This window comes from Eurosta solidaginis, chromosome 5 (genome assembly GCF_040869045.1).
Source record: "Eurosta solidaginis isolate ZX-2024a chromosome 5, ASM4086904v1, whole genome shotgun sequence".
Taxonomy (NCBI): Eukaryota; Metazoa; Arthropoda; class Insecta; order Diptera; family Tephritidae; genus Eurosta; species Eurosta solidaginis.
Window position 1 is genome coordinate 140,355,805 of NC_090323.1, and position 17,104 is coordinate 140,372,908.

The window sequence follows — 17,104 nt, forward strand, 5'->3', positions numbered from 1 at the left end:
TCGACTTTTAACTGTCTCAATAAGTTCTTGTTTAGACAATATATGAATAATCTGGAATCAAAACTAAAGACGAATCCATCTAGTTTCTGGTCGGTGATTAATTCCAAGAGGCAGACTAACGGATTTCCGACGTGCATGGAGTATGACGGTGTATCGTCCAGTAATACGGTAGATATTTGTAACTTATTTGCCAAATTATTTCAGAAGGTATACTCAGATCCTACCTCTTCACCTAGTCCGAAATTCTACTCTGGTTCTCTGTGCCAAATTTCTTCTTTTGATATTACAGCCGAAGATGTATTTTTGTCAATTTCAAAATTGAATAATAGTCCGAAATCAGATAGCGAGGGATTTTCTCCGTTATTCTTCAAACTATGTTCAAATACAATTTTTGAACCCCTGGCAATTCTTTTCCAAGGATGCTTGAACCATGGGATATTTTTATACTCTTGGAAGTTATGCTCCATAAATCCGGTATTTAAGCCTGGTGACCGCAATGATATTCGCAACTACAGACCTATTGTTAAGCAGAGTACTCTGGCAAAACTATTCGGTAGTATCCTTCATAGCAAATTGTTTGACTACATAGTCAGGGCTATTGTTGAGTGTCAGCATGGGTTTTTTCCTGGCAGGTCTACTTCTACCAATCTGGCATTAGTCAATAGCCAAATTGTAGCTGCCTTTGAGAACCATGGGCAACTAGACGTCATCTATACTGACTTCTCGAAAGCATTTGACAAGGTCGACCACTCTATACTATTGCATAAACTGGGGATGTACGGAGTGACCGGAAGTTTGCTGAAGTTCTTCTCAAGTTTCTTATCGAATAGAAAGCTTTTTGTGTCAATCGGAGCCAACCAGTCTACTGCGCTTATTAACGCTTGGTCTGGAATCCCACAGGGAACCCACTGTGGCCCTCTGTTGTTCCTAATCTTTATTAATGATCTACCTCAAAAATTCAAATTTGCTAAATGTTTAATGTTTGCAGACGACGTCAAACTCTTTCTAACCGTACGGGATACTTCTGACTGCATTAACTTGCAATATGATCTCGATTCTTTTAATGAATGGTGTTCAAGTAATAACCTACTTTTAAATACTAACAAATGCTGCGTGGTTTCCTATTCTAAAAGGGTCACTACCACCTTTTTCAACTACAAATTAAATGCTGGATCTTTAAACCGTTGTCGAGAGATAAAAGATCTGGGTGTAATTTTTGACAACCAACTCCCTTTTTCTGGTCACATCGACTTTATTATTTCCAAATCTTTTGCAATGGTTGGGTTTATTAGACGTAATTCCAGGGACTTCAAGGATCCGATTACTTTGAAGCCACTTTTTACGGCATTGGTAAGAAGTCGTCTGGAATATTGCTGGATTATATGGAGTCCATTCTATGAAGGGAGCTCGCATAAAATTGAGAGAGTTCGAAGAATTTTCACCAAAATTGCTTTGCGTATGCTTCACTGGCCCGATGGCCTCCCATCATATATCAGCAGGCGTAAATTGCTCGGACTCCAGGCTTTGTATGACCGTAGAACTTGTATCTCACTCATGCTTGCCTATAACGTTATCAACGGTAATATAAACTGCCCTGATTTATCTAATTTATTCGTTTCATATATTCCACCACGTGATCTAAGGCACACCAGACTATTTGTTGAAGTAACTCATCGAACGAATTACGCGTTGAATGAACCCATATCCAAGGCTTTACACCTAGCAAATCGATATAGTGGTCTTCTTAACTTTAATAATAGCATTTATAAATTTAAGCTTGAACTTTTCTCTATTTTTAACTAGTCTGGAAGTTTGTACTTTTTAGACCGAAATATAAATATAAATAAATAAATATAAATATAAATATATGCTTTAGAGAAAACAAAACATATACGAAACTCTTGTCCGTTTTAGTAAGGTTAACCTGTGAATTGAATTTATTGTTTATATTGTTCTCCCTGTACTCCCCGTCTGACAATTGTGTGAAATAATAAGCGGCAAAACGTGCGCGTCTAGAATTGAAGTTTCCGCGAAATTTTGTTTTGTTTGTTGTGTAATTTTAATTCATTTGTTTTGATTCATACTTTCACATTTTGCCTGAGAAATATATTTTGATAAATAAAAGTTGAAGGACTCAACGTGCCAGCCAGTACAAGTGTGTAATGGGTAAATTATGTCGGGAAAGCGCAATATATCATACGTAAAACCACAAGATCCAAGTTTTCTAGCAAAGTTAAAAGCGCAAATTGGATACAGGGAAGGACCTACTGTTGAGACAAAGGTAATTAAAAATACAAACAAATATATGTGGATTTTAGAGAATTGATGTTTCAGCGACAAAAACTTGATTATAACGATAGTGGATCAGATAGTGAAGAACGTCCAGAACGTGAGGAAGAGAAACCTCAAGTCGTGGTATTGCGGAGTGGTGACTTGACCGCTGAAGAGGCGCTTAAGGAAGAGCAGCGAATAGCAAAGGGTAAGTTGTCATTAGCTTGACTTGGTGAGTGCTTGGAAAGCCTGGCACTGTGGTCTTATTGCTGCCAAGAAAATGTTCATCTGTATGCTGAAAAGCTGTATATACATACATCAGCATTCTGGCCAATACGCATATATATGTACATGTCAGATATATACAATTATATATAGGTGGGTTTGTTGTAAAATCCAACGTCCGCCTTCTCTAAATCTTTGTCCTCAATCTTGTAGTTAATTTCGTTTGTTTTCGCTACTTCATTCGTAGCGTTGCCAGAATGGCCCTTCGGCTGTCAATTGTGCTGTCAGTGTCATTTTTTAGTTTTGTTCAGTTGAGTCAGAGTTGTCAGAGGAAGCGTTGTGTCGTTTTCTTTGCTTAACTATTTCGTCCATACTTTTTTCTCATATTCGCCAACTGCAAAAATTAATTTAACACAAAAAAGTGGAAAAATCTAAAGGTACATATATAAAAGAAGTGCAGTTTATTACATAGCGTTTAAAACAAAAGATTTTGTGTATAAAGCCTTGATCAGAATATAATTGCGTCCAGCGTCCATTTTGTTTAATGATCTTTAGATCGGGGGAGGAGGAAAAAATTTTATTAATTTTTAATTTTCAAAATAAGTTGTTAAAAATATTACAAAGGAGTCTTATCGTTGAAAAAGTTATATATCATTGCGTTGTGCTTTAATTTAGATAATTTTTTGTTAAATTTTTACAAATTTTTTGAGGATGAAAATTTTTAATGTCCTCAGTGATGTATACATAACCTAAAAATTTGGGACAGAGGAGTACCATATTCTCTAAAACTCATATCACCGCCTACTTTTGTAATTTTACCATTACCACTCCTCAGTAGTTTATAGTTTTCCGCCCGCGTTCCCTCAAGTGTTCCATGCAGTGCTATACACTCTTTTGAGGCAACTCCACAACCATCGTTGGAACTTGCACAATTTATGTGCCAGCGGAGCACCCGATGCGGTCACACAAGTATGAATGTATGTACATCATTTTGGGGCTCCGCTGAAACGGACAGACCGATAAAAATAGTGATAAAGAAAAATTGATGAAGCAAGCGGCAGCTGCCATAGTAGCAGTTGGTTTATAGAGCTGCGGGACAGTGAAGCGGTTGTAAGGGGAAAAGAACAGCGAACGGCGTGCAGAAAGGAAAGAAGTAGTAAATGAAAGAAGAAAAGAGAATGGCAAGTGGTTTTGTCCAAGCCAGTAATGAATATAGTGATGGAGCGTTGAATATGGTTGTTGTTGTTGTTGGGATTGGATGGTAAGAGGTGCATGGTGTGAGGTATGGAATTGATGTAAGGCGTGAGGAGTGAAGAGGGCTCAAATTGTAGCAGCGATTTGGCAGGCTGAAGGCTGTCACGATAAAACCAAGCGTAACAAACTGCACATATATGTACTTATATATATGTATATACATATATATATAAAAATATATATATATATATATATAGCTATTAGGTATGACCACTTGCATGATTTGTGGCAAAGGAAGTGGAGTGAAATAGTTCATCAAATTATATCAAATCAAAAATATTTTCTCTTAGATAATTAAACGGTTAGGCAGATGATAGCAGATATATATATATATATGTAATAAAAATATCTTTACTTTTTTACATGTTTTCAAACGTAATTTCATTCCTATTTATTAGGTACTATATTATATATTAATATCTTCCGTTTAATTATCTGTTAACAGGAGCAGAAGAAGTGCGTGCCGATCTCAGTAAGCCAGTAGTATTCAAAAAAAGCACAAAAATACAGCGTAATTTAACAGCGTCTACAAGTACTAACTTTGTATCTCCGATCAGTAGTTCAAAAAACCTTCATACAAGCAACAATAAAGATAGCGCAACTAAAAAAGTAGAGAAACAAGGATCAAAATCAAATAGATCACTGAAAGAGAAAAGTAAATTATCTTTCAACATTGACGAAGAGTACGAGGATAACGTTTAACAACCTAAATCCTTATACGTTGTAGTTTTTAGCTGTGTCTACCATAACCGTTTGATGATTAAAACGTAAGTCACAATTGCTGTTATACTGTTAAAATATTATCTGATAAGTCGCTTATAAAGTGCAAAGAATAATATCTAATACGCCTTACTGAAAGTTAAATTTAAATATTCATATTAAACAAAACTTGTGACAACAACAATAATGATAATACACTACTGCCTACTTCAAGTCTTAACTTCAATAATGAACTTACAAGTTGGTATTTTAACCGAGTTCTAGAGGTTTTATTTATTCTAGATACCGGAAGGAAATAATAGAATAATCGACAGGTTATCAGAAAGTGTGTGAATAAATACAGTTCTGGTGTGGTCCTAAAGTTTTTCTAATTTGCTGTTATTTGTTTTCACACAATAGGCTACGAGGAAAAACGATATATGTACGAAGTTTCTTAAACAGATTATATCCGCCGTGAAAAGATTGAAAATGCAAGTGCAGTTCGGAGCGCCATACACTTGTAAGCTCCTACAATTTGTAGGAATACCTAAGCCGAGCTTATCTCCCAATTGGCGTCCTCCATCTACAACAACGAAGATCCTGAGTTCAAATCCCTGCCAAAGCAACATCAAAAATTTAGAAACAATTTCTTTTTCAATCAGAGAATAGCTTTTCAACACTCCGAGTGTATTTCTGGATTAAAAAGCTTCTGAGTGAAAAGCCATCTGACTTTGTTGTTGTATTAATAGTGGTTCTCCCCACTCAAATTGTCATCAGAATCCTCTAACGGGAGTCCTAGGAAACTGGCCGTTTCAACAGGGGCGGACCATAGGGATATGGTTGTTAGAGGCGTAGGTTCCACATTACATCTGCCTTGCAGATGCCTTTCGGAGTCGGCGTGAACGACGTAAACTGCTAGATAAGCTCTCTCTTGGGAGGTTATCGCTCCTTGTATTAATTTATCACCCAATTCGAATTAAACCGACTCCGAACGGCATTTGCAGCCTTAAGAATTTGCGCTGAGAAGCTTTTCAAGTTTTCCTCCACCTCTCCCTCCCAACTAAGTAGAGGTCTTCCCCTTCTTCTGCTTCTAAATATGGTTGGTGCCAAACCTCTCAGTCCAATTCTAAATATTCTCGCGGAATTTTGTTCTCGCAGATTTTTTTATTCCCGCGGAAAAATTCCTCCAATTCTTTTCTGCTAGGGAGAAGAATAATTGGGGAATAGGAATTTCCAAATTTCGTTGCGCATTTCTTATTTTGTTTAAAAAACTGTAAAGTTTAATTATTGTTGCCAATTTGTTTGAAATTAAGAAATAAGGTATAAACAATGCACATATTGCATTTCATGTGGTATTCACTGAAATGAGTACTAATGAATTGGTGCCACAGCAACATCAACAGAGGAGCATAAGAAGAAGACCGGCGGGATAACACAAATCCGTCGGAGTTGCCTGCATTCATTCTGCAAAGCAATTTTCTGGCGGCCAAGTCGAGTTGAGTTCCCCCTTCTATATATTCCAAAATCTATTTAAGCTTTCTTAAAAATCCTTGCCCAATTTCTGGATGGCTGCATCAAATATGCGAAGATCTCTACCGTTGCTTATGATATACTTTTCGACTTAAAATAAAGAATATTGTGGTTGTTGTTGTTGTTGTATTAACAGTGAGAATATTGTGGTAGAGTGTAAACACATATTTTAGCACAAATTTGTACAAATAAGTGTTCTTTCTTAAAATAACCAATTTCCTTTAACTATTTTGATGCATTCCCTTTAATTTACCTATTGAAAAAACTCCTATGAAATGGCAGAGAAATCTCCCTCTCCCTCACATTCATAATACCTACTTTTCTCGCATAACCGGTTTCCGCTTTTTCGACCATTGTTCAGAATAGCAGGAAAGGGAGAAGTGAAAAAACTCAAGTAATTTTTATTTAGAATACGAGGAATGGGAGAAGGGAAAAAACTCGCACGGAATTTTCGTTTAGAATTGGGCTCTCTGTGTTTTTCTTTTGAACGCAGTATCAATAGGAAACATTTAAAATTTAGATTGGGTAAGATGGTTTTACTGAGTTTAATGGAAAAATTGCATAGTTTACACCCTTCTTTCACCTTTTCTGGGCTCTACCAAGTTCTTTGTTTTTTTTTTGTGTGATTTTGCTTAATTTAAAAAAGTTTTGCACAAAAGTGTCCCCAGACATTGCAAGCGGGGGCATACATTTTGTATGTCGGGGTTGATTCTGGATAGATAAGAGTTTAACCTGTTACAGTATCCAGATCGAAGATGAGCTAGAGTGAGTCGCGTTTCCCTGGGGAGTATGCGCTCCTCTTCCGCAAGTTCTTTGAGTACTGGATTCACCGGGCATTTCCTGGAATAAAGGCCTGTTTGTGGAGTTCACTGAGGACCTGCTTGTGTTTTTTTGCTTCATACGTCTGAGTTCTCAGGTGCCGTATTTCCTCATGATGCTTACGGAGATGACTCCTTAAGCCCCTAGGCGGTGTTGGCTCATCAATCAGACGTCTGTTGGGATGCCCAGGTTTCTGGGTATTCAACAGGAACTGTTTGGTTAGCATCTCATTTCTCTCCCTGATGGGGAGTATTCTCGCCTCATTATGTAGATGGTGTTCTGGGGACATAAGAAGACAGCCCGCGGCGGTTCTGAGAGCAGTATTTTGGCAGGCTTGTAGCTTCTTCCAGTGGGTAGTTTTTAGGCTTGGTGACCATATAGGGGACGCGTAGCATGCCATCGGCTGGCCAATTGCTTTGTATGTGGTTGTTGTTGATGTTGTAGCGATAAGGTTGCTCCCCGAAGGCTCTGGGGAGTGTTATCGATGTGATGGTCCTTTGCCGGATACAGATTTGGTACGCTCCGGTACCACAGCAGCATTAAGGTGCTAGCCCGACCATCTAGGGAACGATTTATGTGGCCACATTAAACCGTCAGGCCACGAGTGGTAATGAGCGTTTCGGTACAATTGCGGCTGCATGCTCACCAAAATGTAGATAGTGATCAAACGTCACACCCAGGATTTTGGGGAGTAGGACAGTCGGTAGCGTAGTGCCATCGACGTGGATGTTCAAAATGGTCGGCATTTGGGACGTCTATGTTGTAAATAAGGTCGCGGAGGATTTAGTCGGTGATAATGCCATGTTTCGCGAGGCGAAAAAACTGGAGAGATCAGGGATGTAGCCGTTTATCCTGTTGCAAAGCTCATCGATCTGTGGGCCTGGGCCTGTGGTCATTATTGTGCAGCCATCTGCATAGGAAACGATAGTAACTCCTTCTGGTAGCGAAGGTAGCTTGGATATGTAGAAGTTAAACAAAAGTGGGAATAGGACACCACCCTGGGGCACCCCCTGTTTAATTCTTCTTGATTTTGATGTTGCATTTCTAAATTGCTCCGATGCCTGCCGGTCACCCGGATAATTTGCGGTCCACCTTTTAAGACATGGGGGAAGGGTAGACCCTTCCAGGTCTTGCAGTAACGTGCCATGGTTGACCGTATCAAAAGCTTTTGATAGGTCTAGCGCAACGAGTACTGTTCTATGGTGGGGGTTTTGATTTAAACCGCAATTTATCTGGGTGCTAATGGCATTTAGCGCGGTGGTGGTGCTATGGAGTTTTCTGAAGCCATGCTGATGACAGGCTAGCTGCAAATTAGATTTGAAGTATGGGAGCAAAATGGCTTCAAGCGTCTTGGCTACCTGCGATAGGAGAGATATCGGGCGATATGACTCCTATGTTAGCTGGTTTCCCAGGCTTTAGTAGCGGGACCCCCTTGGCCATTTTCCATTTTTCGGGAATGACAAAGGTGGAAAGAGATAGGTTGAAGACATGCGCTAAATATTTTAGACCCTCTTTCCCTAGGCTTTTAAGCATCGGCATGGCTATGCCGTCTGGGCCCACTGCTTTGGATGGTTTAGCATGACCGATGGCATCCGCAACCTCTTTGGCGGTGATGGTAATTGCTGACGCGCTGAATTTATGTTTATGTGCGTGTCTGTTGGCCCTCCGTATATCTTTGTCGGCCGTAGAATGCATTATATATTGTCTCCTTGAAGCGCTCGTGTATTTTTTCGCAACCGACAGCACTTTATCGCCAAAGGCGATGGAAACTTTGTCATTGTGCCTAGACGGATTCGATAGGGACTTTACGGTGGAGTTTCCTTTTTTAAAGTTTATGAAAGTGCGTTTTTCTGTGACGATGAAGTCGGCGGTACGCTCAAGCGAAATAAGTTTAGGCAGGTGGTCGGATGCCAATGTTACCATCGGCTGCCAGTTGACGCAGTTTACGAGTTCTGCGCTCACGATTGATATATCTGGTGAACTGTGACAGCTTCCTACCATACGTGTGGGGCGTCTCCGTTTATTGTGCAGAACGTCGTTTCTTCTATTTGATCCGCTAACATCTCACCCCCACTGTCCGCCCGCAAGTTTGAATGCCATAGATCGTGATGGGCATTGAAATCGCCTAAGATAATGCAATTGTTGGCAGTGAGTAAGGCGCTGATATTAGGGCGGTATCCACTGGGGCAACAGGTGGCAGGAGGGATGTAGATGTTGATGATTTCTAGGTTTGCATCGCCTGGCTGGACAGATAAGCCTTGACGTTTTAAGACACTGTCCCTGCGGCCGATGTCAGGATCAAATGTATGATATTGAGCAGAGTGATGTATGATAAACGCGAGGCCGCCTCCATTTCCGCTCTCGCGATCTTTTCTGTGGACATTATACCCAGAGCAGGTCTGCAGAGCAGATCTTGCTGTGAGTTTATTCTCCTGAATCGCAGCAATGCGGATGTTGTGCCGCTTCACGAAATCGACTATCTCCGTGACCTTCCCAGTTAATCCATTGACAGTTTAACTGCAGAATTCTGAAGTGCATGGGGGGAGACGTGGTCACTCTGGGAGTAGGGAGGCGTATACTACGGGACACCCTAGGACGTGAACAGAAAGGAGCCACAAAAGATTTATAGAAGTTACGTGGATGTCTGTTTTTGGGATTTAGCCCAGAACAACCTGTCCGAGCAACTATCCCTTACACGAGACACACTGACAAGAGTATGACCGTCCTAAAAAGATTCTTTTCCGGCAGATGCAGCAAAACGATTTCTCAGGACCGGGGTCAGGAGACGGACCCGGGCCCGGGTTGGGTTCGATACCTTCCCGGAGCAAGAGAGTATGGAGCAGTCCCGCTGCAAGGAGCTGCTGGGAGGATGACAATTTGTGGGAGGGACGCAACAAATTAAATGGGGTTGCACTGAAATGACAGTCCCTGGTCGGGAAAAATCCCGAGTCGCTCCGGTACATAGAACCGACTGCTTTGGGAAGTGTTTTTATTGATGTCGTTATACGAATTTGATAAAAAATAACCTGAATAATAATTTTTAAGCCTTTTGCCAACAACGACGGAGTAACGCCACTTTTAAAAAGCTCGCGTGCGACTAATGACAAAATAAAATGGCTTTTGATTCTCCTGTAGAAATTTAAATCAGTTTGAGGGTATTAAGACGGAGCTTCTCTTCCAATCTGGGGTGATTTGTGATAAGCTTTCCGTGCAGAAATACATGCGAAGGACTTGCCAAACCGCTCCAAGTGCCACCTGTTCGAAAAAAAATATTCTAAATTATTTTGATGTTAGTTGTCCCGTCAATTGTGACGGATATTAGTTAGGCCAACTTATTACATCTACATCATCTACACCAAGGCGGCCGAAACCGGTGATACCAATATTGTTACAAGCGAAAATATATCGGGCCAAATAGATCGGGCGAGCAAACTGGTGGGGTATAAGCCCTGAGTCTTACCTATAGTGTATAATTATGTTTATAGTATACATATATATGTATATAGCAAACTTTATAGTATTACAAAATCACCATCTCATATTACGTGATCGGTCGCACCTATTGGGTGGAGCGAAGCCCTGCTACAACAACAACAACAACACGATGTTTTTGTTGTGCATGCTCCAATATTCTTCGTTTTCATCCCGTTTATTGCTCTTTTTTTTCTTTTGTTCGCTATTTTTCTTTAACTCCTGTTTCACTACATTATTTCCCGGTGTTTCTAACGTTCACTGAGGTAGATTTTTGTTATATACCTATGTATATTAGTAGATATGTACATATGTATGTATACATGTATACGTACATATGTATGTACATACTATATTCATACATCTTGCACGCACCCTGCGAAATATTCAACTAGTCCGAAACTACCTGCAGGGAATCATGTAACTAACTCCACCTTTAATATGCAAATTCACTTAACGGAATGAACTATTTTTGTTTGACCGAGCAGTAGTGAGCGATGAGAGTAAATGGGCTGTGGCCGGTGGATCACTCAACGCATTGGATCACCTTCGCACTTGTATTTAATTAGCAAGATGATATTTTACGATGAACCCAAGACCGGACCAGATCGTTTGAACCATGAAAATCACGACATTCATTAAACCGGATATGAACATTTATTATATCGTCGCCAACTCTTAAAACTGCTAACTTTTTTCAGTACATCCTTTTAGTTAATTAGAGCTAATCATTGAGGGAAAAATGTGAATTTCTTATGCATAATTTTGTTCGAATTTTTTAACAAGCCGCCAAGGTGCTCGCTAATCGAGTGTTCATTCCTCTACCTCAAAGGGTGTTTATTGTGGTATGCATTATATACTTACTGCTTTACCTTTGATCTTTAAATAAAGGGTCCGTGAAACTTATAAGTATAAGTTTTGTTATACACATAGTCGGATATTGTTTAAAATTAAGCAACATTCAAGGAATATAACATACTAACCGACTTTGTGTGTACCCAATTACCCGACAAAAAAGATTTTGTTGATTTACATTTAATGTTTATATAAAAAGTCATCCTAAACAAAAAAACAACTGCTGTTGTGGTGTTAACATGGCTTCGCCCCATTTAACGGATCATGAACTACACAAATCGTCATCAACTAGCAGTTTCATCATGGGTGGCCCATAGGGAAGTGGTGTTAGGGGAGTAGGCTCCAAATTACAATTGAAAAGTTGATTGGTTTCATGTGCGGACGCATCACCTGTAGGCAGGCTTGGGGAGAGGGGGGGTGGGGGATTCCCCTGGCCCGGGTTTTCTCAGGGGGCCCCCGATTTAGAGGTACTAAGACATTTTTTTTAATTCAGGAGAGTCTTTAGTTGTTCCATGTGCAAATTTTAAGCCGAATTTCAAAAGCAACGAATATTGATAATGATTTTTTGCCTGGGCCTGAGGAGACAATAAAAACATCAAACAAAAATGTGTTTCTCAGGGGGCCCGCGATTTAGAGGTTATACGATTTTTTTTAATTCAGGAGAGTCTTTAGTTTTTCCATGTGCAAATTTTAAGCCGAACTTCAAAAGCAATGAATGTTGATAATGATTTTTTGCCTGGACCTGAGGAGACAATAAAAACATCAAACAAAAATGTATGTTTACATGAATCCGAAATCGTAAAGTTTTTGTGGTGACACTGATGAAGGTTCATCTTCAAAAAGTCTTCCAACAATACCACCAACTCTGGGTCAAAGTCCAGATTATTTAAACGACTTCAGTATCGGTACCGTGAATAATAGGTTTTTGCGATCTCAAGAAGTCAACGAAATAATTCAGGACATCAAAAGTGTGCGGTTATTTTTCCACGTGATCGTCATGACGAGGCATTTCCTACCTCGTTGTTCAACAGAATCTTGCCAAATGGAGAAAAGTGGAGCGTGACTGGTTAGTGTGGAGTGCCAGTAGCAATGCTTTTTATTGCCTACCATGTCGTCTATTAAGCACCAATACTTTAAATCTACCTAAAATTTGTTCTGTGGATATTCGAAATTTCAGGTATGGAAGAAGCTATACGATAAACTGCCATCACACGAAAATACTCAAGATCACATTAAATGTTATATTCAATGGCGATCTTTGCAAAATCTAATTCAAAAGGAGGCTACAAATGATACACTTATCAATGACCCGCTAATCACTGAAACTCAAAAGAGGAAAGACATGTTATATAGAATTTTGGACACTATTTTATTTTTGGGTGAAGGAGGCCTAGCTTTCAAAGGCGAAAGTATATATTCTGGTGAACGAAACGATGGACATTTTTTGGGCATCTAAGATCTCATAAGCCAATATGATCCGATACTTAGAGATCATTTGGAGAAAGTTAGGATTTCACAACAGCAGCACAAACGTTTACAAGTTCACTATCTTTCCCCAGGCATTCAGAACGAGTTTATAGAAATTCGTGCAAAGCACGTGAGGGAAACTATATTAGATCAAGGCAAGAAAGCCAAGTATTTTGCTTTTATCGTTGATGCTATGCCTGATGCTAGTCACGTTGACTACGTTCATTTTGTGCTAATTCTATTTCAATTCGAAAGCAACAAATTTTACAATTCAAGAACGGGTTTGGTTCGTGAATTGTAATCCCATTAAAAGATTGTCGTGCACAAGGGTACGATAACGGCTCCAATATGAAAGGAGCGTACAACGGAGCACTACGTCACATTCTCGACAAAAACTCGAATGCTGATTACTCGCCTTGTGCTAACCACGGTCTCAGTTTATGTGGTGTTGATGCTGCAGAATGTTGTACGGCTGCAACTACTTTCTTCGGAGTTGTACAAAAATGTTTTACTATTTTCAGCAGCACTCCACAACGATGGGACATCCTCAAAAAAATGTACCGAGCTCTCTTCATAGTCTTTCAGACAAATTTGACTGCTCAAGCATACGGCGATGTTACCGGCATTCTCAAGTACATCAACAAGTTAGAATGTATCTTGCTGTCCTCAATTTGGTTCAAAATACTGACTACCATTAATGAAAGAAACGTGGTCTTCCAAGCTAGAGACGCCACCATAGATGTTGAGGTCCGACATCTAGATGCCTTCTTAGCTGATTTGAAGTTGATCAGGAACCAATGGGAAACAATTTTAAACGAATGCAAACAGTTGCTATTAAATTGAACATCTCGTCAAGGTTTTCGGACATTAAAAGAGAAAAGCCAAAAGACGTTTTGAAGATAATGGAAGTGAGATGATTACGGATGATCCAGTCTTATTTTAAAAACAATACATTTTTGGTGATCGTCGATTCGGTAATCACTGGCATTACTGAACGATTTGCAGCTATGAGAAATTTGAACGAGACGTTTTCCTTTTTGTCACAATTTGAAGACATGGATGAAACTACGGTTCGGGCGAGCGCAGCAAAATTTGTCGAAAAATACAATTCGGACATTTCTCAAAGCTTAAAATGTGAAATAATTCACTTGAAACACATTTACGAAGCAAATTTTGATAAAGGTCTGTCACCACTGGAATTGATTAATACCATCTATATATTTTCAAAATCTGTATACGATTTTCCCCAACATTTGTGTTGCTTTACGTATCTTTTGCACTATACCTGTCACTGTAGCTAGTGCAGAACGTTCATCCAGCGTCCTTTGAAGAATCAAAAACTTTCGTAGATCGTGTTCATCTCAAGAGCGAGTTTCAGGACTTGCCATGCTTTGTGGTTTTTTGGCAAGACAGTTAAAATTTGATATTGTTATAAAAATTTTGCATCGAAAAAAGCAAGAAAAGCCACTCTTTGATATCCGAACTTTCTATATTGAATAATTCAAATTTACTTATAATCATCATTAAATTAATCAGAAATGTATTAAAATGTTACCAAATAACTAGAGCATATGATTTGAAAGAGTATGTGGCTGCTAAAAGAGAATTTTATTTCTATGTTACAATAAAATAGCATAAATAGTAAATATTCTGTGTTAATTTTGTTGTCAGCTCCTAGTCCAAAAATCATTTAGTTGATGTGGCAAAAAATTTTTTTTATGTAATCCATCAATAATAATTCATGAATGATAAGTCATTAATTCTAGTTAATCAAATTTATTAGTGGATTTTTTATAGGGGGCCGTAAATTGTTTAGTAGCGGGCCCGGATTTTCTCTCTACGGCCCTGCCTGTAGGACATACATTACGTACTTCGGGGCTGATTCTGGATAGGTAAAAGTTTAAGCTGTTACAGTATCCAGAACTAAGTTGAGCCAGGGTGACTCGTGACTCCCGTGGTAGAGTGCTTTCTTTTTCTGCAAGAGTAGGATTGTGTAAATTGATAACGAAATTAACCGGGCGGGCCCTGGCGTTTACCAATTCTGTTTGGATTTGGCCTAGGGCCTTCTTCTGCTGTGAACAAATGAACAATTGCAATTGTGTAAATTTTGTAAAAAAGCACATATTTCCTTAAAAGACAGCAAAAATAGAGATAAAAATGTATATAAAGATGTTTAGTATTGCACTTAGGTTGGTATTGATTGAGCGCGAGGAGAATATAAATGTGGAAGCGATTCGGAGGCAATTAAGGGACTGTTATAACTCTTTGGAGCTAAGTGATCCACTGTAAGTTAAAAATTACTATTTTCAGCACTTTTGAATAAAAAGTAAACTTTTTTTCATTTCATTTTCGGCAATAATACAGGCTAAACAAGCCGGCATTGAAATATTTGCTAGATATTCTTACCAACTCCTTGCCACCGTTGAAGCAAAAATTTGGAGTTCCACCAATTGTAAAGTTGAGCGCATGTCTTCGTTTTTTCGCAGATTGAGGACATCAAAAAGTCGTAGGAAAGGACCATTAGGTGGGTCTTAGCCAATCTTGTTTCAGTGAGGTACTTTCAGAGGTGCTGAATATTTTGGTTTTGGCCACAATGGATAACTTGGCCGACTTTAGAAGAGCAACGTCAAACTGCACACGATTTTTATACAAAGTTCGGAATACTAGGAGTTGTAGGATGTTGGGCCCGCCTACTGTCCCCTTCGCATAAAATTGCATTTTTAGACGCCTTCTTTCGTACACATCTTTTTAGGTTACTCCATACCTTCTAAGATATGTTTTCATAAAAACTAGAATTTACATACTTAGAAATAAAGGAATTTTAGTTTTTTCCAATATTTTCGGGTGAAAATAAACTCGCGATAAATGTGATTCCTTCAACCTTCTTTAAACTGTGTCAAAAACGTTTGACAGGCCGAAGGCCACCAACACCTTCCTATGATGAGCTTTTTCCTGATTTAGTCCGTAAATTATCTTAGTGTTTATGGTGTTTAACGTGAAATGAGGGAGCAGGACGGGTTCCAATGTATTCGCTACTAGCGAAAGAGTGATATCGAGCAATATGACTCGCCTTCGTTAGCTGGTTTTCCAGGCTTTAGTAGTGGAACTATTCTTGCCATTTTCCATTTTTCGGGAATGACCAGATTACTCGTACGAATTTTTTCAGTTCCCGACCTTAATTAAAGTCAAACTATAACTTTTTCAGACAAACAATTTAGTGAATAATGTTGTGTGGTACAGAAAAAACGAGCCCTATATTTGGTAGTTCTTGAATCAAGGTTTATTAAAACAACAACAAAAAGAAATTTGGTTTTCTCATATCCTATATAGAAAAAATAATGCAGTGGTTATCTAAAGAATTTTACGCAAAATTTACATATTCCAGGAACAGGCATAGTCATAGTCATATTTTATTCTGAATTTTTCGGCCATTTATTATGCAGGAATAAAATAAATAGTTGCTAACGAAACTAGGAAGAGATTTTAGGCCGAGCTTCTCTTCCAATTTGCGTCGTGCTCCTTTAATTTTTCCTATACAAATTGGCGGGACGGGACCTACTTGTTTTATGCCGATTCCGAACGGCATCTGCAAGGCAGATGAGTTTTGGCTGAGAGCTTTTCATGGCAGAAATACCTAGGAATGCTTGCCAAACACTGCCGAGCGAGGTGCGACCCCGCTTAGAAAAATTTTGTTTGGTGATTGTTACCGGAACATACCGGATCTGCATCCGGCAAAGGACCATCAACATCGATAACACTTCCCAAGGCCTTCGGGGAGTGTCCTTATCGCTACAACAACAACAACATGTGTTATCTATAGTATACTTTAGCATTTTAAGCATTTATCGAATTTTGAAAATAAATTAAAACATTTATAATTTATTTAATAATTTGGGAAAAATTTTTAAACAACGTGACATCAGGACGGACAGGGCGACAGCTGTTTCTATCATACCTTGTAAATCTCTTAAAAGCCTTTTCTCCCGGGAGTGGGAGTCGAACCCGCACTCCTACGATAGTTGAAATGGTTACAAACGCATTCAGCTACGTCATGCCTTAGTTGTTGTAAAGTTTTTCCCAATTGCCTTCTTTCGCATATATTATCTTCTACACATCACATACTTCGTATGTAATTATGTGTTGAAGTTATGCATGTTTGTAAGGCGGTTTCAGAGAAACTTGGTTTTGTTGCTGTTTATGTTCTGTTTATAGAACTACAACGAATTAACCAAATGTTGTCTGTTTGAATGAGTTAATCGGGGATTGCCCGTATTGCTTTAAATGTATGAAAAACATTTATTTCAAGCAATTTTTAATTTTATAATTATTTAATAACTTGGGAAAAACTTAAACAACGTGACATCAGGACGGACAAGGCGACAGCTGTTTCGATTATACCTTGTAAATCTCTTCAAAGTCTGAAACCGCCTTACAAACATGCATAACTGGAGAATTGCTCTATCACGTCAGGATTTTGAGATATCCTAACCTAAATGTGCAAAAAACACCGTTT

General features: G+C 38.9%; 1 protein-coding gene across 1 annotated transcript; it reads left to right on the forward strand.

Annotated features, from left to right (window-relative positions):
• The first annotated feature begins 1,996 nt into the window (after window positions 1-1,996).
• Window positions 1,997-4,452, forward strand: LOC137251927 (uncharacterized protein KIAA1143 homolog). The gene is made up of 3 exons (XM_067786953.1): window positions 1,997-2,281; window positions 2,335-2,479; window positions 4,196-4,452. The coding sequence occupies exons 1-3, from the start codon at window positions 2,174-2,176 to the stop codon at window positions 4,450-4,452; spliced, it is 510 nt and encodes a 169-aa protein (XP_067643054.1). The 5' UTR covers window positions 1,997-2,173.
• The last annotated feature ends 12,652 nt before the right edge of the window (window positions 4,453-17,104 follow it).

What these genes read in the sequence shown, in the direction of transcription:
- LOC137251927 (XM_067786953.1), top strand. Translation starts at nt 2,174, where the DNA reads ATGTCGGGAAAGCGCAATATATCATACGTAAAACCACAAGATCCAAGT. An exon ending in GACCTACTGTTGAGACAAAG is followed by an intron (nt 2,282 to 2,334) that starts GTAATTAAAAAT and finishes TTGATGTTTCAG; the next exon opens with CGACAAAAACTTGATTATAA. An exon ending in AGAGCAGCGAATAGCAAAGG is followed by an intron (nt 2,480 to 4,195) that starts GTAAGTTGTCAT and finishes ATCTGTTAACAG; the next exon opens with GAGCAGAAGAAGTGCGTGCC.